At 42.2% G+C, this 21,269-nt stretch overlaps 1 protein-coding gene across 4 annotated transcripts in view; it reads left to right on the forward strand.

Annotated features, from left to right (window-relative positions):
* The window catches only part of HECTD4 (HECT domain E3 ubiquitin protein ligase 4), a 66,777-nt gene that overhangs the window by 21,352 nt on the left and 24,156 nt on the right, over positions 1–21,269 (forward strand). The window contains exons 13-43 of one of the 4 annotated variants that reach the window (XM_030958597.1): positions 326–471; positions 2,210–2,280; positions 2,802–2,907; positions 3,475–3,595; positions 4,429–4,557; positions 5,748–5,872; positions 6,906–7,059; positions 7,336–7,436; positions 8,213–8,411; positions 9,288–9,434; positions 10,526–10,630; positions 11,270–11,433; positions 11,754–11,987; positions 12,121–12,313; positions 12,468–12,572; positions 12,652–12,740; positions 13,039–13,214; positions 13,874–14,009; positions 14,162–14,303; positions 14,396–14,562; positions 15,067–15,213; positions 15,497–15,681; positions 16,070–16,223; positions 16,454–16,734; positions 17,152–17,341; positions 18,175–18,256; positions 18,811–19,013; positions 19,195–19,330; positions 19,931–20,113; positions 20,344–20,514; positions 20,935–21,104. In XM_030958597.1, the coding sequence (XP_030814457.1) occupies positions 326–471; positions 2,210–2,280; positions 2,802–2,907; positions 3,475–3,595; positions 4,429–4,557; positions 5,748–5,872; positions 6,906–7,059; positions 7,336–7,436; positions 8,213–8,411; positions 9,288–9,434; positions 10,526–10,630; positions 11,270–11,433; positions 11,754–11,987; positions 12,121–12,313; positions 12,468–12,572; positions 12,652–12,740; positions 13,039–13,214; positions 13,874–14,009; positions 14,162–14,303; positions 14,396–14,562; positions 15,067–15,213; positions 15,497–15,681; positions 16,070–16,223; positions 16,454–16,734; positions 17,152–17,341; positions 18,175–18,256; positions 18,811–19,013; positions 19,195–19,330; positions 19,931–20,113; positions 20,344–20,514; positions 20,935–21,104 (4,712 nt within the window). The remainder of the gene's footprint in view (positions 1–325; positions 472–2,209; positions 2,281–2,801; positions 2,908–3,474; positions 3,596–4,428; positions 4,558–5,747; positions 5,873–6,905; positions 7,060–7,335; positions 7,437–8,212; positions 8,412–9,287; positions 9,435–10,525; positions 10,631–11,269; positions 11,434–11,753; positions 11,988–12,120; positions 12,314–12,467; positions 12,573–12,651; positions 12,741–13,038; positions 13,215–13,873; positions 14,010–14,161; positions 14,304–14,395; positions 14,563–15,066; positions 15,214–15,496; positions 15,682–16,069; positions 16,224–16,453; positions 16,735–17,151; positions 17,342–18,174; positions 18,257–18,810; positions 19,014–19,194; positions 19,331–19,930; positions 20,114–20,343; positions 20,515–20,934; positions 21,105–21,269) is intronic. The other 3 variants (XM_030958599.1, XM_030958598.1, XM_030958600.1) reach the window with 3 other exon arrangements.

The following is a 21,269-nucleotide window of genomic DNA, read 5'->3' on the forward strand; positions in this document are numbered from 1 at the left end:
CATTTTATTTAATTTTTTTTCCCTTCCATTGGAATCCATGTAATGGAAGTTGACTTAGCAGTGGCTTTGCAGTATTTTATATATTCATTTAAGAGCCCTAATTTAAATATAATCTCTGTCTTTACAGATTAAAATAAAATACAGAGAGGTTATATCCTTCTTTCTTTGTATTTTCCCCCCTCCATTTTTTGATTCAAAATCAGATTCTGACTCCCAGATTTCTAGACCCACACAAATAGTTTGAAAAACTGACTGCAGAAAATAAGTTAATGTAAGTAACGTGTATATTTTTAATATGAATATTTTTGTCCTTATTTTTTCCTAGGTGGTTTTTAAATTTTTCTTCAGCCCCCAAACTGAAAGGAACAGAGACATTGTCAGAAGGTCTGGGCTGTTACTGTGGCAGTTACTGATGGCCCCAAGGGATCAGATCTGCTCTGAAATCCAGAAGGAAGTTTGTCTGGCTATTAGGTGAATATCAACTTAACTTAGAATTTAGTTTCTTTGAAATGTGGTGACAGATGAACATTCACATTGTATTCAGTTTAATTTTACATTAATATGAGGAAATGTAGTGTGATGGATTTTAAGACATAATATGATAGAATTATTATGGTTTGTTTCAGTGGGAGAAGAGATACAATGTGTTGGTCTTGATGAAATAACAAGTAGTAATTACTTTCTTTTAATTTGTTTCTTTTTTACTTGCTTTCTTAAGGATTTTTTTTAATAATTGCTAAATTCAAGCAGAGTTTCTTTGAATGAGTTCCTTATTTGGTTGCTGTGGTGTTCAGGGAAAGGCACAGCTGGTGTTGGCAGGTCTTACCTCACTGGTAACACTGGAGTTCTCCTGAACTAAAGGAACATCAGGAGAAGCAGAATTAATGATGCTGGAGGGGTTAATGATACTTGAGCAGTACTCTGAGACTGAAGGCCCAGGGGAAAAAAAGAAGTGTGGTTGTATCTCCTGAAAAGGAGATAATGGAAACCTCAGGGCCAAGGAATGCTGGCTCCAGTGTGCCAAGGGCAAACAGAACCTGCATTTTCCAGTGGGAAATGCTCCAGAGGTGGAGAACAAAATCTTTTGAAGATCAACCTGCATTTTCTTGGTGTGAATCACAACATTCCAAATTTCTGAGGCTCTGTGCAACTCGTGAGTGAAGAATAGTTTGGCTCAGGAGGATTACCTGGCATTTTCAGGGCTGTGCTTTCTGACAGGGAAAAGTGTCTCTACCTTGTAATACCTGTGTGTTCCTGTGCCTTGATAAACAGCTCCAGGTTGAGCACTGGGTGATGTTTCCTTCCTCCTGTGTCCTCCTTGGGGGATTCTGGTGCCACTGGAGCCCTCAAAGGGAGCTGGCAATGTGTGATAACTTTTCCTGAGGTTTCTATCAGAGTGGATCAGCATGAGCCAGAGGGAAGGAAGCTGCAGTAATCTCTGCTCACAGTGTGAAGCTGAAAAACATCTCAGTTTTCTTTTCTGTTACTGAAAAAGAAAAAGGAAAGGAAATGGCAAAGTTGCATAATGATTTCAGCACTTCAGACAGGCATGAAGTGCTCCTTTGAAGTGATTGTGATCTCAGTGGGGGAATTCACACAGAAGGGACAGAGTTCATCACAAGTTAGAGAGAAAAAGTCTCTACCTGGAATGTTTCTGCAGAGCTGGGGTGTTCCTGAAATGCTCCTTCCAGAATCTTCTGTGGAGCTTAAACTAAGACTTCTATAGAGCCAGTCTCCAAAAAGTACAAAAGTGTAGCAGTAGTGATTCCTTGATTATTATGTTTGTATTTTCCACTGTTCTTAGCACAGAGAAGCCTCAGCTCTTACCCCATCACCAGAGTTTTTGGGGGTTTTCTCTGAGCCATCATCATTTTTCCTGACATCTCTGTTTCTTAACAAACTGCTTGTGCTGCCCTGTGTGCAAATGATGAATGGGGCATTTTCCAGAGGGAAGCAAATAGCTCTTGGAGAAACTTCGGGACCTAAACAATAAAATATAATTGATTACAAGAGATTTTTGGAGAAAACAACTGCTTATGTCCTGATATTGATGTTAAAATGTGGAGGATGCTCTTCTAAACCTTTACACAGACATTGTAAATGTTCCATCAGGTGCTGAGTGTGTGGTGCCATTTGTCACATGTCCAGTGAAATGGTTTTGTTAACTTCTAAATCCATCAAGTAATGCATGGTTTTATTTTTTCCTTAGCTCTGGTTTAAATATCCTGTATCCTGGAGAAGCAGAAATCAATAATTTATTGAAATTGGTCTTAACTGAAGGTGAGAATGTCTTATTGCCAGGTGAGAGTGAGGTTTTTCTGAGAACAAAAAATCAAAGTACATCTCAAGCTTAGAGGGAGATCAGTGGGATATTGAGCACTACTCTGCTTTAAATCCATACTTTTGTAGGAAATTATGGAATGCTCCAAAAGGCTGCATGGCCTAGGGTAGGTCAGGTGGAGAAAAGGAATATTTGCAAGTAGCCAGTAATCAGAGGTGATGTTAGACCTCAGGGAAGGGGGAATAATGTCCTTGAGTTCACCAGGAAATGGGAATCTGGCCTTGAAGCAGCTGATGCTCAGTAATTTGTTATTTCACAGGAACATGTTGGAGCTCAGAGCTGGGAATTTCCAATTTTCCCAGTGCTGTGGGCAGGGAAAGTGCTCCCAGTCTGGGACAGCAGCTCTGCTCACCCTGGGAATGCAGCCATTCCTGAGCTCTAGTCTGTGTTAAATGAGCTATTGGGGAAATAAAATCTCTTCTGTAAAATGCTGCTTTGCTAAAGTTTATTTCCCTTTCAGGAGAGAGGAACAGTGGCCTCTCCCAGCTCCGGGATGTTATCCTGACCAATTTAGCTGAGCAGCTGCAGAACAACAGATTTGGAAGTGAAGATGATGATCACTATAGGTAAAAAGCCTCTGTTTATAGGGTAATTTGAGGTGAACTTGCAGGAACTTCTGGAATTGCTTGGTGTGCTCCTGCAGTGGGACCTGAATGTTGCTTGTGTCTGTGGAGGGAAGATTTCATTAGGGTGAGGGAGAGATTTGATGTTTTAGGGCAAACTTTGGATGCTTCTGTACCCAGACTGGGTTTGGAATTCCTTGTTCTTTGCCATGTTCTTGGTAATTTTGAATGATAATTTCATGAAGATGATTTTATAGCATTTCTCTGCATATCATAGGTGGCTTTCCAGCAGTAAAAGTGCCAGTCTCAAGTACCTGTTCAAGTTGGGAGGAGTCTTTTCTAGGAGCCCTAAGAAATCACAGATTTCAGTCAGCACAGTGCAGCAAACCCCTGGAAATCTGTTGTACCTGTTAAACATTTCAGCCTTGGGGTTTTTTGTGTCTGAATTTAAAGTTTGATCCTTGTTTAGGTTTCCCATATCTGGGATCCAGCTTGCAGAGTGAGCTGAGCTGTACAAAATGCACAATAATTAATTATTTACGTTTTCCACCTTTCTTGCCTCTCCTGAAGACTCAACGATGAGCTCTTGCACTACATCCTCAAGATTGTTGTCCGAGAATCTTGTGTCTTAATCACCAAGTGCCAAACTGTATCTAAAGATGACTTTCAAAGGCTTCTTTCAACTGTGCCTGTAAGTAAAATGTGTTTTGATCAAAGTATCTCTGCCTTTGGCTTCTTTTCTTCCTTAAATCCATCCTCTTCACTGCGTACAAGGAGGTGAAACTTTATAGTTGTGTCTTAACAAATCCAGGACAGGAATTGTCTTTTGTTTGTGCTGTTCAGGGAAGAGAGGAATAATTTCTCACAGCAAAGGAAGTTATTCAGTAATGCTGGGATGGGTTTATACATGGATTTATTTTCTGGTTGCTGTTCACTTTAAGCAAAGTTTGTGGATCTCAATATTCAACACAGCTTAAAGAATCAAACATGCACTTGTGTGTTGTGGTTCATACAGGCTGAAAGAACCACCAGTGACAGACAGGAATGAGTTAAAGCTGACATTTGATGGTAAAACTATGGGCAGGTGTTTTCAGCAGGAACAGCTCCCTAGGGACAGGCAGGTTGAGCTTCCATTAAAACCCTGGGAGGGGACAGGATGTCCTGGCCTGTGGGGAAGGAGGAGTGGCATGGAACCATCACCTTCAGGAGTGAGAACTACATTTATCTCTCTGGTGGCACAATCTTTTCAGAATTCATTAATTCTTAGAGTTCCTGAATATTGCTGTAATGTTCCAAACCTGAACAAAGTTATGCTGCCTCTTTATATTTTTGTGAGTTATTTCACAAAATTCAGCATTTTGCAACCGGTTTCTTTTCTTAAATATATAAAATTATTTCTTTGTTCTTTTTTTTCTTCCTCAACCTTTTTTTTTCCCTCTCTCCAACTTCCAAGTCTGAGGTTTGCCTGGCTCAGGGTTGATGAAGGGTTTGGATAATGCAAAGTTTTACTTATTTGTGTTCAAGGCTGCGTCCTCGTGCTTGCGGTACCTGATGGCTGTGCAGAACCACCTCCTCAGTAACACTATTTTGATTAAACCTGATGACAATGATGACAGTGACAGCTCCTTGCAGGGAGAGACATTGAAGGTACAGGTAAACACCAAGTTTTATTCTAGTATGGCTCTTTCCAGTCAGTGTGCCTGTGACACCTTGTTCCTGCAGTGCATTTGCTGTTTGCTGGTGGTTCTTTTCCTTTTGATAGAGTTAAATAGCTGGAGAACAGGGCAAAAAACAGTCCAGAGTAAAATCTGCAGTTATTCTGTGTTCAGGATTCCAGCTTGCATTCCCCATTATCAGTGAGAGCAGACACTTCCCTTCCTAAATAAATCTATAATGAGATTTTAAGTTGATTTTAATTAGTATGTGCTGGAAGGATTCCTGGCATGGGAATTTCCTTTCCTGGACATGTTACCCCAGATGCTTTTTCCTCTCCAAATTGCTCAGGTGGTCCTTGAAAAAAATATTATTAAATAAATAGAAAAAGGTATTATTTGCCTTACCTGGCTTCTGCTTTTTTGCAGTTTAAGCAAACAAAGCTTGTGTAGAGCCACCTCCATCAGTGGTCTGAAATAGAGAGACTAAAGTTTGTGGCAAGGAAGCTGTTAGAGGACAGGCTTTGGTTGGTAGAAGTTTATTAAAATGCTACATTTCACACTGCTTCATCCAACTCCCAGGTTTGCCCTGGAGTGCAGGTTGTCTAATAATAATAATAATAATAATAATAATAATAATAATAATAATAATAATAATAGTAATAATAATACTTCCCTAATGGAATTGATTTCTCAAATTCTGGTATCTTGCTAAGCCAGTTTTCTCTGCTGCTCTTTGAGGCTGTGTGTGTTTGTGAACTGCTGCAGTTGGAAGTGATTTGTTCAGGCTCATTGAGTAAATGATAAATATTGGAGTATTTTTCTTGTCTCACTATTCACGCCGTGTTCATTGTTCAGTTTCTCTCTCTGCAGTGCTCCTCATCCCTGCTAGGACATTGTGTCACCAGTCCTGTACCTTGGCTGGCTCTCAGCTCTCTCCTGTGCTGGACTTGGGGCTTCCTTCCCTCTAGAAACTGGATGTGCATCCTGTAAAACATGCACCTAGTTTCTCCCAGCACTTTGGGGCTTAACATTAATCAAATTTAAGTCTTGGATGAATCTCCTGCTGCAGGCCTGCCAGGTCACATTATCATTCTTTTCATTTGGAAATCCATCTTTTTGTTCTGTTGTCCTTTTTTGGGGGGATTCTCTAAGAATTTAAGTATCCTGTAACTCTTTTTTTTTACTTAGGAACTCAAGACCAGCATTTTGTCTCTTGCCACACAAATTCTCACAGGATGTGATGAAGTCTTAGAAATGCTGCAACAAGTCACTACAGCATTAATTAACAGTGACATTTCTGACAGGGAGCAAAGGTAAGACAAGTGGGAGGATCCTCATTTGGAAACAGGGAACTGCTGCTCTTTGTGATTTATTGTGCAAGCACAGTTAGCACTAATTATTCTTTATCACTTCAGATTTGAGCTTTGAATGCACAGGAGCTGTTTCTTACTGTAGCAATTGTTTAGCACTCAGCTGGTGGAGAATTTAGAATCACTCTCTGTGTCAGTCCTGATCATCTGTAGGCTGATATTTCTGTAGGACCCTCAAATTGAGAAGGTTTTAGTCAGTTATAATGGTATTTATGAGTAGGATACCTGGAAATAAACTGTAATTAGCTGGGAATACTCCTGTAAGCTAGAACAATCTGTTTATTTTTATATTTCTGATTATTACATCCCTAGTAGCTGGATTAGATATTTATCCATGACAGTCCCTGGGTGTTGTTTTATATCCCACATATTCCATCACCTGCCCTTCCCTGTCTTCCCTCCTCTTAAAAATCCACCTTGGGAATGGGGTGGAAACAAAAGCTGTGAACTTTTCTCTCCTCAAACAAACAGCTCCCTGTCCCAGCTGTGTTCCAGGTTTCACTTTCTGCTTCTCTGTGCCTGCAAGATTAGTTGTGTTTATTGACAACACACAATTCCTGGGTGATATTTTCATATGAGTTCATGTTCAAATATATTTTTGTAGCTGCAGATCCTTTTCAAGTCCTTTGAGCTCCATGTGCTGGGAGCTGATATCCACACTGGTGCATTTGTGTTTGATGGGGACTTTCATCCTGTGCCCAGGGGAGCTTATCCTTCTCTGAGTAATTATTAAACTGTTGATTTACTGTCTCTGCTCTCAGATTGTTCAGTAAAAATTGTCAGCAATTCAAGGTCACTGGCACTTGGGAGAAATTGTAGTGGTTTCAAGATTGTTTTGGGGATTTTGTTAATATAATACAAACATTCTCTGCTGAATTTTTGAGTTGCTGTTACAAGATGAAACAGAAGTGACTAAAAGCAGAAGTGCTGCTCTATGAAAAGAGTTGTTCCTCTGTAACTTTGGCTCTCCTTCCAGGTTAAAAGGCCTGGAGCAGATCACAAAGGCCACCATGCTTGGCCACCTGCTGCCTGTGCTGCTGACATCCCTGATGCACCCAAACCTGCAGACCCTGACCATGGCTGATGCCCTGATGCCTCAGCTGGTGCAGCTGGTCCTTTACACCAGCCAGGTAGGGCTCTGTGCCACCCTGGGCTGCCCAGGACCAACCTGGGGCCTGCAGCCTCCAAAATCTGCTCAGCTTCCTCCAGACACTCATCCACACCAGAGTTCAGAGTTCCTCAACGGCTGCCAAAGCTGCTGATGCTGAATGTTCAATTTGACTGCTCCAGCAGCTACTCAGTCATGATTTATTGTCAATAACGATAATTGTTAATAATTTCAATAATGAGCTCTTAAAATGCTTTACAGTTTGCATGTCCCTAACACTGTGTATTTTGGGCCACAGACTGCACTGCTGCTTAAAACCCAGTCTCCAGTTTTCTCAGAACTGAACAGTTCCCCCAGTTGTGCTCCAGAGCAGAAAGGGAAGCAGTTACCTGATGAGAGGTGATTTTCTTTACGTTTGGGTCTTTTCATGGGATAAACTGAGCTATAATGTCTATTTGACCATTGCTGTGGGATAAAGCAGCAGTTTTTAATTTGAATTAATTTCTAAAGGTGTGCTGGAATGATTTCTAAGGCTGTCTCAGTTTTATATAAGCTTTTGCAAAAGGCAGTTAGTTCCAAATTTTGTTCTGTATATAGAATTAAACTATTAATAACTTCAGGTTGTTTACACAGAGTATGGTTTGTTCTCTTTTTTTCCTCATCTCAAGCATTAGAAATTAAATCTAAATGTTTCTCTCACAATAAATTAGGCTAGGGAGAACCATCAGGAGAAAATGTAAATTGCTCTGGCAGCATGAGATACAGAATTAAAACCATTGCAAAGCTATTAAATGGTTTAATTTACAGAGAAATAACATTTTTAACTCCTGCATTTAAATGCTGTGTCTCAGCTCAGAGTTTTCCAGCTCTTGCTTAGGAACAGAAACAAATAGCTAAATTCAAATAAAAATGCTTATTTGCAGCATTGGAGAATTTGCAATACTAAAGAATTTGTGATAATGGGATTTTTTTTTGTGAATAAGAGTATATGTAATGTACGAATGATGATGATAATATATATAATACATGAATTCCCTCAATACAGTCATGCCTAAAACCAGGAGTCAGTTCCTTGTCTCTGTGTGTCAATACTGAGAGGTGATTTTTAAGTAATTTATTGAATGACAGAAATCTCTGTGCTGTATTTTAGGCCCAATTTCTCACTCTAATTTCAGGATGCTGGAAGAGAAGGAAGAGCCAGGATTCCTGACTGGTTTGAAGATCCCTGCTCCCTGGGCTGCTGGCAAGACTGTGGAGACAGTGCATCCTGTCAGGGATAACTATAAATTTAAGGAGACTGTCCACATCCCAGGAGCCCGCTGTTTGTATCTTAGATTTGACAACAGATGCTCCTCCCAGTATGATTATGACAAGGTAAGCAAGGGCCAGCTCAGCACCTCTGCAGTGAGGGAATTCCCTCCAAAAAAGTGGGAGTTCTGCCATGGGACAAGGGTGGGAGGCTCCAGGGATTGGGGTGGTTTGGGTTGGTTTTTCCCCTCAGAAATTCTATCAGTTCTGTTTTTTTTTTTATTATTATTATTTCAGGCTGGCTAGACTGTCCAAGTTTGACTTTTCTCATTTTTACTCATGTTTAGTTTTCCTTATTTCCTAAATTTTAATCCAGCTGCCTCCTTTGATCAGCACAGTTGGTTTAAACTGGGCAGAGCTGGAGAGGTTCCTTTTTCCCTGATGATAAAGAGCTTGTTTACCTGGGTTAATAGGAACAAATATTTTAATTTTAAGAAAACAACCAATAGCACTTATCCACTTTGTATTAGCTGCTTGTACTGCTTGCTGAGTGCTGCTGTTTATTCTTTGGCATAGAGCAAGTCCTGATGCTCCTAAATAACTAATGGGAATATCTTTAATTAGTAATGGATGACATTAATATTGAACTCCCCCAAAAAACCCTGATCCCACCAAAGTCACTGACAAAACTTTGGCTTTGCTGGGAGCAGGATCAACCCCTCACTGCTAGGGAAGGAGTTTGTTCTCTGCCTCAGGGCTGGCAGTCAGGATTGCTCCTGCTCTGCTCCCAACCCTGCTGTGTGAGCAGGGACCAAGCCCCTGCAGTCCCTGTGTGCCTCAGTTTCCCCATCTGTAAAATGGGGATAATAATACTTAACCCTGCTGCCCTCACCGAGCCTGCGAGGATCGGTTCACGTGCATGGAGCGCTTCGAGAGTCGAAAGCGCGGTGGAAGTGCTAAGTATTATTATTATTATTAGGTTTTCTTGTTTTTCTCTTACAGTCTAACAGTGTATTTTATGTTTTGAAGTTGGTGATCTATGCTGGTCCTAGCACAAACAGTAGGAAGGTTGCTGAGTATGGAGGCAATACACTGGGATATGGCAGCCGTAGTGTCTTAGGAACGGGGTGGCCCAAGGACTTAGTGAAGGTACAGTATTCCCATCCCCTTCTCTTTCCCATAGAAAATTCCCTTTGGAAACCGTGCCCAGCCCATTTTACCCTCATGGCTATGCATTCCAAGCTTTTAAGTGTACAGTTATCCATGATGAGATCCCTGCTCAGTGAACTGTTGTGTCCTTGGGGGAGAACTTTAAATTCGGCTCTGTGTTCCGTGTGATGCTTCCCTTGGAGTTTGTTTTGTGTCTTCCTGAAATTCCTGATGGAGATGTTTGAGTCCTGCAGTCTCTAATGTACTACTCCTAAGTACACCCTCCTAGGAGAAGTTCTAGGCAGATTCTCTTAAAGTCAATTTTTTTGATAATAACCCCCAAATATGTCAAGTAGCAAATGTAACAAATAAATCCAACAGAAATGGTTGGATTTGTAAAATTTCATCGGTGCTTTTGGTAATAAAACTAAGAAGAATCTCTCAAGCTTCTTGAAACCTCAGCATTTCAATGCTTTGGCAGTGTGTCCCCTCAGACTCTCTGCAGTGTGATTTTATTTTTTGTTTAATATATATTTGTGCTGCTACATTGTCCCACGCTAAAACTGGGCTTTTTTTACATAACAAAAACACATTGTAGAAAGAAATCAAAAGGTAATAAACTGGAAAGCAATTTCAGACAAGAACTCCATTGTTCTCAATTAAGGGAATTTGGTTTATTTTTCACACATAGGTTTTGATGCTGTTCTTTTAGCAAGCTCCTTGATTAATTTGTTGTCATTTTTCTAATTGAAGAGCTTGTCTGTCTTCCTTCAGGAAGAGAATTGTTAATTATTGCCTGGTTTCTTGCAGACAAACAGTGAAAATCAAGGCTAAATAACACACTGATAATTTCTGCTTTTGATTTTTCAGCTATGGTGGTTCTTTTTGTTTTACTGTAGTCAGCCAGCAGCAAAATTAAGTTTTCCACTAAAAGACACCTTTACAAAAAAGAAAAAAAAATTAAATCTGAATATTTCATTTGAGATAAAAACAACCCCCAGATAACTGTCATTAAAAGTCATCACCACTTGTGTGAAAAACCTGTTTGTTTGCCTCTATCATGAAATCTATTTTCTTTTTTCCCCCTGAAGGTGGAAGGAGACACAGTCACGTTCTCCTTTGAGATGCGGAGCGGGCGCGAGCACAACACCCCGGACAAGGCCATGTGGGGCTTTGCCTGCACTGTCCGAGCACAGGTATCCAGGGGGGAATCCCAGGGCAGAGCTTCAGCTTCCACTGCCTCCTGCCTGCCACAGCACATTCCAGATCCAGGGAAATGTGCTTCCAGCTTGGCAGTTGGAGATGGAAACCAGCAGTGACTGGTTTGGGCAGTGAGACAAATGGGGTGTTGGAATGAAAGGAGGCTGAGTTTGGGATGCAGAGATCCCTGTGGATGGGTTGGCACTTAGGGGTTCATGGAGATAGTTGTTATCAAATGTGTCTTATCTATCTCCTGAAGCCACTCCAGCATTTCTTTGTGACAACCTCAAAATCAGAGAAGTCCTGAGGAAATAATGATTCCAGCCCATGAAGAAGACAGGGGAGGGATTCTGGGATCAAGCACAGGGAATCTTGAATCCCTAGTGGGGTGACTGAACCAAAAATAACTTTACCTCTTCCTTCTTGGTTCAGGAAAATAAAGTTTAAATCCCTTCTTGTCTTGTGTTATTCTTATAAGTTGCTGTTAATTGTTAAGTATTTTTTGTTTAAGAGTTAAGATTGATATCGAGCTATATCTTACATTTAGAAGGTTATATATAAAAATCTCCTATCTCGAATCTATTGGAAAGCACTTCCTGGTGGATTGCTTGAACTTCTCCCTGTTTCTGCTGCAGGAATCCTCAGAGGATGTGTCAGGAGGTTTGCCATTCCTGGTTGACCTGGCCCTGGGCCTCTCTGTGCTGGCCTGTTCCATGCTGAGAATTTTGTACAATGGGCCAGAAATTACCAAAGATGAAGAAACCTGTCAAGAGCTCTTAAGATCTAAACTTTTACAAAGGTAAAAAAAAAATCAATTTTAATCTGAGTGGTTTTTTTCTGAGGGGAAGTGACTTCTTGTGTTCAAGTCTTATGCTTTAAAGTTATGTTTGGATCATTTTTCCTGTGGCTTGTGTTGCCTAAAACTGAGGGAATATTCTCCAAAACATAGTGGGGGGGTTTTAGAGTAAAAGGAGGGTTGGGTTATGCTTGGTACAAGCCTCACTTCAAATATTAATATTTAATCTTTGTAATGTGTCAACTGAAGTGTCTTCCTCAATGAGGGATGGAATAGAGAGGGAAATAAAAATCCTTTAAATTGGTTTTTCCTCCTTTTTGCAGGTGCCAGTGGCAGGTGGAAGCCAACGGGGTGATATCTCCAGCCCTTACTCCAAGCCCTTCTCCATTGCCTCTCACCATAGAGGAGGACAGGGAGTTCACATATCCCTCTGATGTGCTCGTGCCTCCTGTTGGACACTACTTTGACCTGCCCAGGATTAGGCTGCCCCCAGGAATCATGATCAAGCTCAGGGAAATTTCTGGACGTGCTCGGCCTCAATTTAGACCCAGTATAAAGTAAGGAGTCCTTGTTTCCCTCTGGGTTTTGAACCTTGTTTGTCAATGCAGCATCTGATGATTTCTGAATGTGAATTGTCCAAGTTGGTCTCTTAGTCCTGATTAATGAGTTTGGCTTTCCCTGGAACCCTAGGGAAGTGATCCAGCCAGAAGTCATGGAGGAGATGGTGGTTTCATGTGTGATTAAACATCTCAATTTGGTTGATGCTCTCCAGTCCCTGATAAATTTCCAATATCAGGAGGAACATGCTGAAGAATATGATTTACTTTGTAAGATTATGGGAGAGACTTTTAAGAAGCTGAATGCCATGGAGAGACAACTGCAGGTAAAAAGAAAATTATTTAAAACAACAGAAGGCTTGTTTTAGGAGTAAAGATGTATTTTAGTACCACAAAAATACAAAATGTACTCAGATTTCTTCTTCTATAATCCCTTCTACACCTTAAGTGCAACAAGTGCAATTTTTGTCTCTTTATCAGAGTGTGGCTGAGCTGGAGCAGAAGTGGCAGAACGAGGTGGATGATGCCATGCACGGGAAGCTGGAGAACAATGTCCCCTTTTTTTATGATTATCACTTCAATGAGGTGAGCCCTGGGGCTGCTCTGGGTGCTTGTGCCTCACTCTCCTCAAAACCTGCTCATCCTCCTCCTTGCCTTTGTTTAGAGCAAGATGAAGGAGCTGGAGCTTCTGTGCTCAATGAAGGAAGTTTCTTTTGATGGGAGTGATCTTGAGAACGTGGTCCTGGCATTAAGGTCAGTATTAGTGAACATTTAGGCAGCTTCAGGGGAATTCCAGGGAGTTCCAAAAGAATCTGATGAAATTATTAGAAACTTCTGTGCTAAATATATTAATATTAATACCTACAACTCCTTGTGTTTGCTGAGGAATCACTTGTTTATTTCTTCCATTTTTTCTGCTTTCTCCTTTGCTGGTACAGAACAGACTGAGGCCATAAGTTCTCTTTAGCTGACCTTTCCCTCAGTAACACTTCCTTTCTGAAAGCATTCAAACATTGACTTGGCTTCTTTTACTTCCCTTTCTTAATGCCAGGGAGAAGTTTTTCCAAGAGGTGAATTCACTGATCCAGAAGACCTCTCATCCCTTAGCAAAGACAAAAACCTTGGTGAAGAGCTTGATGAACAGAGCAGAGCTGTTGTTGCATGTGACCATTGCAGCACAGTCTGGGATCACAAGGAGCATATCTGGGACCCCTGCAGAGACTCCAGGTATATCTCTCATTGCCAGCATTTTCTACCTCTTATTTTTACCTCTTTTGCTTTAAACTAGACTGTTTTTCCCCTAAATTAAATTAATTCTTTTCAATAAATAAAGTCTTTGTTTTCTGATTGCCATGATGATGGTAAATAAAAAGCTGAGTAATAATAGGTGGAATTTAAACTGAAGTCTCCTGATTTATTGAGGAAAAATGCTTAACCAAATCAAAAGAAATCTGTTTTGAAACAGTACCTGAAAACAGGAAAATCCTCTGAGCTGGATTTGTATTTTGTTTGTAGTGAGATTTAATAATGTCTGAGCTTTAACTTCCACACTCTTGTTTACATATTTCATATGAAAACATGAGTGACTTGCAGTTCTCCTTCCAAATTTCCCTTAAGTAATTCTTAACATGTGCTGATTATTATTTTTTAAAGCTACATGTGGAAGTTTGTGAGTTGAAGCCTTCAATTCCAAATCTTTAACTCTCAACAGGATTGAAAACAGGAAAATTCTCAGGTCCGAGTTGCACGTTCTTGCTTAGACTGGGTTTTCGCTACCCTGTCTTTCAGCTTCCGCTGGGATATCCACCAGTGATTTTAAAGCTAGTTTGTAAATAATTTCCTGCACCAGGAATGACATTTTTCATTACTATTTTATAACACTTCAGCCTGTAAATCAGCCTCTGAGGCCAAGGTGATCTCCCATGCCGTGCGCCAGCCTGTGTTCCTGCGCAGCATGTCCGCCCCGTCCGACCTGGAGATGATCGGCAACGAGGACATCGAGTTTGCCCGGGCCAGCCAGAGGTACAGCAGGGTTTATTCCTTCCCTTCACACCTCTGTGCTGTCGCAGTGATCAGCTTGATCAAATTTATCAGTTTGATCAGCTGCACAGCAGCATTTGTGGTGATTGGGTCAGCTCCCTGCTGCCAGGTGTAACATTGCGGTTCCCTCGCAGGCGCCGGCACGTCACCAGCCACAGGAGCAGCTCCTTCACCCTGCTGCAGTCCCTGGCCATCGAGGACAGCAGGGACAAACCCACCTACAGTGTCCTCCTGGGACAGCTCTTTGCCTTCATCGGGACAAACCCCGACCAAGCCGTACGTTGTTATTTCATTTCAAACTCCAGCTTCCTCAGAAACAGGAGGTGCCTTGTTTGTGTCTAACAAAAATCCCCTCCCAAACCTCGCAGGTGTCCAGCAGCAGCTTCCTGCTGGCTGCCCAGACCCGCTGGAGACGTGGCAACACCAGGAAACAGGCCCTGGTGCACATGAGGGAGCTGCTGACGGCCGCCGTGCGCGTCGGGGGCGTCACCCACCTGGTGGGCCCAGTGACCATGGTGCTCCAGGGAGGGCCAAGGTGGGTGCATTTCTCCAGAATTCTGTGGCTTGGTCTCTGTGGAAGGGAAAAAATTGCTTTGCACAAGGGAAAGCCAGAAGTGAGTAGCTCTGAGGGCACAAGTTGGCAGAGCTAAGGTTGCAACAAACACTTTGACTCTTGTGGGGTAAAAAGGCAGAAACTTCTAAGAAATGCTTTTGAACCCAGGTGTGTATAGAGGGTGTCCCTCTCTCTTGATTTAATTCTAAATTGATGTTAATTAGGTATTAGTGATAGATTCAGCTAATACTGTCATCTAAATGTAATAAATGTTTTGTGTTTTGTTTGTAGTGAGATTTAATCATGACTGAGCTGTAACTACCACACTCTCTTGTTCACGTTTCCTATGAAAAATGAGTGACTTGCAGTTTGCCTTCCAGGTCTCTCTGAGTAATTCTTAACATGCACTGATTATTACTGTCTTAAAGCTACATTTGGAAGTCTGTGAATTGAAGCCTTCAATTCCCAATATCTAACCCTCAACAGGATTGAAGAGCTGACGTGTGGTGGGATGGTGGAGCAGGTCCAGGAGGCTTTTGGGGAGACGATGACATCGGTGGTGTCCCTGTGTGCCCGGTACCCCATCGCCTGTGCCAACAGCATTGGCCTCTTGTGCACCATTCCCTACACAAGGTGGGCAAGGGCTTGGGGAAGGGATGGGGGGCATCCACACCTGGCCTTAGTAGGCTCTGCTTTAAGAAGAAGTGTTAAGCAGTATAAATACATCCCCTTTCCTTATCACGAGGAGCATCTGAGAACATCCAGTTAAATTCCCTCACAATTCCATCTGGGGAGGAAAAGGGAGAGACAGAACCATATTTCTTTCAAGTGAACTAATTAATTACTGAGCTAACAGCAAGTTCTGGATTGCTATGGTGATGGAGAAGTTAATTCCACCCTGAATTTTCCCCTGCAGGAGTGAGGAGAAGTGTCTGGTGCGTAGTGGGCTGGTCCAGCTCATGGACCGGCTCTGCAGCCTGAGCAGCCAGACAGAGTCCAGCTCAAATGAAAAACAGACCAAGAAACAGAAGGTGGCCACCATGGCCTGGGCTGCCTTCCAGGTGCTGGCCAACCGCTGTGTGGAGTGGGAAAAGGAAGAAGGTAGGAACACTGGGAATATCTTCTGCTGTGTGTGTTAGAACTGTCTGAGGGCAGTCATTCACCATGACTTGGGTGAATGGATTCTGTGGATTCTTAAGAAGTGAATACAAAATTCAGTAGATTTTCTTCTTAATATTTTTTAATTCTGCCTTTTTCCCTCCCCATGGAAATAATTTCAAGTTTTGCCACTTGATTCTGTCTAAATATAATCAGAGAACCTGGAGATTGAGTGATCATTTGGCATTTTTCCTGAGGTAGAATTCACCCATAACACACTTAAACCTACACGTGGCTGTTGGCTAATGGTGGATGTATCAGGGGTTATTTTTGTGGTGTGTATATTGATTTTTGTTGATTACAGCTGTGCATTCTTCCATCCCTTCCAAAGGGGGTTCCACAGATGCTGTTCACTCTGGGCTGGCCAGGCAGGTCTCCAGCCTCCTCACCAACCACCTGGCCAGAGCCACTGAGTGCTGTGGCAACCAGGCTGCAGGGAATGATGCACTGCAGGATGTCCTCAGTCTTCTGAATGACCTCTCAAGGTACCAGGCCTTTCCTCTGGAGTATTTTCTTCCATGTATCAGAGCCCATATGGGATCTTTAGTGGATTTTTTTAAACCATTCTAAAACTGATCCTTAGTGTTTGATCAGTGCTGTCAAGTTATGGAAGAATTGCTAAAGATGTTTTGTCAGACACTGAAATTGCTTTTAATACATCTTGTAAATAATAAATGAATTTGGTTTTAATTTCAAGATTCCTTTTCCCTTTCAGGAGTCACATAGGTAAAGCCATCCTGAGCCAGCCAGCCTGTGTGTCCAAGCTTCTGTCCCTTCTCTTGGATCAGCGTCCTTCTCCAAAGCTGGTGCTTATAATTCTGCAGTTGTGTCGTGCTGCTCTGCCTCTCATGAGTGTTGAGGACTGTGGAAACGTGGAATTGCCTCCCTGGAGTTACTCAGTGCCCTCTCTGAACAGCGAGCAGGATGATCCCAGTGACCCAGCCTCCAAGATTGCCTCCCTGCTGCTGGCAAAGCTGGCAGATTATGTTGTGCCAGGTACCAGCAGCTGTTTGGTGTTGTGCCCGAGGGACTCCTGTTTCATGGAATCCTGGGATGAAAAGGACCTTAAATCCCATCCAGTCCCACCCCTTTCACTCCTCCCACCATCCCAGGTTGCTCCAAACCGTCTCCAACCTGGCCTTGGGCACTTGCAGGGATCCAGGGGCAGCCACAGCTTCTCTGGGCACCCTGTGCCAGGAGCTTTTGTATTGACAGAGAGCTCAAGCATTGGCAGGTATTTCTGAGAGCAAGATATTCCTGTGCCTTTCCATCTGCCTCCTCATTTCCCTGGCCTCAGACCAAAGTGGGTCTCAGTGATGTTTTAAACACATCCCAGATGTGTCATATTAGCTCCAAGGGTAAGAAAATTCATGGTTGCGTTTCTTTGTTTTCTTTTTTCCTTTCTGCTTCAAGGCTGCCAGACAGTCCTTTCTCCAACTGCCTCTGAGCCAGACACTACCTTGGCAAAAGCCAGCCCTAAAAATTCCATGAAAGGTGATAAAGATCCTGGAGAAGAAAGCGAGGCAGTGGATGGTAAACTTTCTATTTTTATCCATAAAAGAGAAGATCAGTCCTCCCATGAAGTCCTTCAGCCTTTACTAAGGTAATCTCAGCTCACTGGATTGGAATTAGAAACTATTTTGCCAATTCCCTTTATCTTCTCCTTTTTTCCAGTGCTGCAGCTGCAGAAAAAGACATCCTAGATATAAGAGCAAATGGGAAAGCAAAGTGTCTGCTTGATGTCTTGTGTTTACTGGCAAAGCAATAAGATAATGCAAAGGAACATGGGAACATCTTCATCTGTCTGAAAACAATCTCATGAAAAATTAGCTACTTAGACTCAGTGTTTCTGATGGAATATCATTTATCTTGTTTATGGTGTGACAGGCTGGGTAGGACTAACAAATAGAACTGTCAAGGCAAAATGGCTTTAAAAGCACTGCTTTAATAATGCATAAGCTGGACAATAATTTGCTATTAAAGATTCTTTAGTATTCTCAACACCCACCTGGATGTTGGGATCACTGAATGCCAGTGCTGTCACCTCCTGCATTTTGTGTTATTTGTTCCATCTTCCCCCTCTCTCTGAGCTGGTTCTGAACCCATTCTCTAAAAATTACACTAAAAGGTACAAGTGAAAGGTGAACTCAGAGCCCTGGGCATTTGTGATCAATAAAAACCATTTCATGAGGCTTCTTCCTGAGGGGGGAAGGGTTAAATTGCTTTGAATAACTGCATTCAATAGGATTAAATTCCCTCTGTAAATGGGGAATGTCCTTAACTGCCTCATATTTCTCTTACTGTTGAGCATTCAGCTGCAAAGGTGGCTTCAAATCATTTCAAACCAGCCATAATGTATGGAATTGGAGTGTGTAGCTCAGCTGTGATTTCCAGCAGTCAGAACAAAGCTCCTGTGTTTTGTTTCCCCTCCAACAGTAGCTCAGAAGGTCGCCCATTCCGACTGGGAACTGGAGCCAACATGGAGAAGGTGGTGAAGATGGATCGGGACATGACAAAGGTAAGAGGAAGAGGAGGAATAACTAAAGAATTGTTCAACATCCTAAAAATTGGTGGCCACGCAGAATTCTTGGGTTTTACTGATGTTACAAATGTTAAATGTTGTTTTAGTCATCATTTACTTCTGTAAATACAGATCAAATGATGAAAAAGAATTTCAGCTGATGTGTCCTCCAGCCACTGTAGGTCAGGTTTAAGCCCCTTTGATACTCTCTTTCCTCAAGTATTAAATGCACATTGTTAAAGCAAATTTTAAGCCACACATTTGATTTAAAATTTCGTGTCTATTTCCAGAGGTGTTCTTGAGGGTTTGAACCAGAAATACTCATTGGTGGCTTTTTGATCAGAGAAATTTGACTGTTAATTTAAGAATGGAATGTTAAAGGCAGTGAATTTATCCCTGATCTCTCTGTAGATGATAAAAAGCAAGAGATAGAGCTTGTCTATGACTAACACACACCCAGGAGGGGGTTTTGCTGTGTTCTCAGCACTTGCACATGAGCAGACTGACCAAACAGATCTGACATTTGCTTTCCATGGCAATTTCCTTTGCAGAGTGGCTGCTGTGAAGTCATTACAGAAGAAGCTGCTGCAGCTCTTAGAAAGGCAACCAAGTGGGCACAATCTGGGCTGATAGTGAGTGTGGGGCCACCCATAGAGACTGTCAATCCAGAGAGCACCAGTGGCTTGTCCACTGGGGACAAAAAGAAGACTGCACAAACTTCCATTTGCAGGGAGAGGAATTCAGAGCTCGCCAGGTAAATCCCTTAGCCTGCATTCTGCTTTTCTCTGTACCAATTTTTCTAGTGCTCTCAAGGATAATCTGGCTGTTCATAAACTTCCTTTTTCTTTTTTTGTGTATATTTTGTTGACACCTGAAGCTTCTTTTCATTATGTGGTTTTGAACTGAATGTTCAAATTGCCTTTGTCTCATGGCAGGACGGATCCGGTGAGGCCGTTCATCAGCGGGCACGTTGCAAACAGCATGGCAGCAGAGGTGATTGCCCTGCTGCACAGCCTGCTCATGGCCCCAGAGTCCAATGCAGCCCAGATCTGGACAACAACTGCTGAAAAAGTGAGCAAACACAACCATGAGTAGCACATTCCTCATTGGGGGTTGAGTAGTTACAGAATCTGATGATTAGCAAGGCCTGAGCTGCTCCTTTCTGATTTAAACACAGGGTGTGGAGCTGGACAAACCCAGCCCTTTCTCAGCTGTCTCACGGTGGGACAAATACTCAAAATTTACCCATCATTAGATAATGTGCTGTCATTCTTTTCAGGCATTAACAGTGCTGTTTGTTGGGGAGTTCCCTTGCCTGTGGCAGGTTATTTTGCCTTGGCTGTTGCCTCTGAGGGTACAAAGTTTTGGCTGGAACAAAACACGTTGATTTTATGTTCCTCTGAATCCTGCAGCACCTAATCTGTTCCTTAGGTGAAATCCTCAGCAAAAACTTTTGCCAATATTGTATTTTATCCTAAAAGTTACTAGGGAATGGTCATGGCTTTGATGGTGCTCACACTTCAGAGAGCTTGGAATATTCTGAGTTACATAATTCTCTTCAAGAACAAAAATAATTCTTCTGAGACTGTGTGGGCTGGAGGCTTGGGGCATTGGTTTTTGTTGGAATGGTGCTTTGAAGTGGTTCCCTGGTATTTTTGCTTCTGTCTTCAGGTTCTGTCTCGGGCTCTGATGTACATTCCACAGCTTGGGAAATATGCAGAGAGCATTTTGGAGAATGGGAGTAGCAGCGGAAGGAAACTGGCTAAACTTCAAAGGATTGCTCGGCAGGCAGTGGCTGCCCTGTGTGCTCTGGGTGGCTTTAAGGAGACAATTAAAATAGGTTCTGAAGTTCAGGTAATTCAGCACTGTTCATATTTGATATCCTAGATGAGAATTGCTGCTCTCCTGAGGTTTTCCCTGCACTGGGATCCTTGGCAGCAGGAGGTGCTTGTGGAACAGCAGCTTGTGGAGCTTTGTTTCCTAAAACAGCCCCCTGTGCTTGTGTGTGCAGTTGGTGTGTGATGTCAGACACTGATTCCTGACTGTAACACCTTCAATCTCATGCAGCTCTTCTTTGGTTGTAGGTTTTAGGCAAAGGAATAGCAGGAAGCATTGGAGTTGTGGCATCTATTAATGAGCAAGAAGGTATAGCCACGGTCAAATTCCCACCCACCACTATAGACACTAGAAAGACCTCCCAGGCATCAGACACTTTAACTATTCCATTATCTAGGCTCTGTGTTCCAAGATCTGAGGTATGGGAGTTTTAAACATCCAATATTCAGTATAATCTCGATTCTTGCTTTATTTCTGTCACAGCATACTGACTATTAATCTACAGCACGTAAAAAAAAGTGTTTCATCTTTGCTTATAAATGATTTGTAATGTTTGCCTTATTTTTTAAAGCATATATTAACAATATGTTTGAGTTCTCATTCAAGTAACATAAATATTCATCTTTTGTGCTTAAAGATATTCTGTTGCATATTGGGTGGGAGGTTTTTTTGGTTAATTTCTGGCTTGGTTTGGGGTTTGTTTATTTTTGTTTTATTGGTGTTTGGTGCTGATTTTGTGATAGTAAAATATAAGAATTAACTCCAGGTAATAAAACACCCTCATTTCTTAGAAACTAACTACTTGAATTTAACTTTTTACCGTGCCCCCCCACCATCAGGCATTGCCTCTTCATAAACTGTCCATTACTGAGAAGGTAGTACAGGCAGTCCAGTCCATGTTGCTCCCTCAGGAGGGAAGTCTCTCTATTCACACCTCACTTCCTGCAACAGGAGATGGCTCAACCCCAGTAATGGCAGTGGTCCGGCTCCTTGCTGAAATAAGAACCAGGTGGGTCCTGCCTTTGTGCACAAACATCCCAGGGAATTGCATGAGTTCTTGTGCCCTTCCTCTGGGGCTGTGCAGCAAGGAGCTGCACAAATTCCTCTTTGCTCCCATTAAGTGTCTGGGTGTTGTTCATGAGTGTCCCTGCAACACACTGAGCAAACGCCTCAA

This window comes from Camarhynchus parvulus, chromosome 15, assembly GCF_901933205.1.
Source record: "Camarhynchus parvulus chromosome 15, STF_HiC, whole genome shotgun sequence".
NCBI classification, from domain to species: Eukaryota; Metazoa; Chordata; class Aves; order Passeriformes; family Thraupidae; genus Camarhynchus; species Camarhynchus parvulus.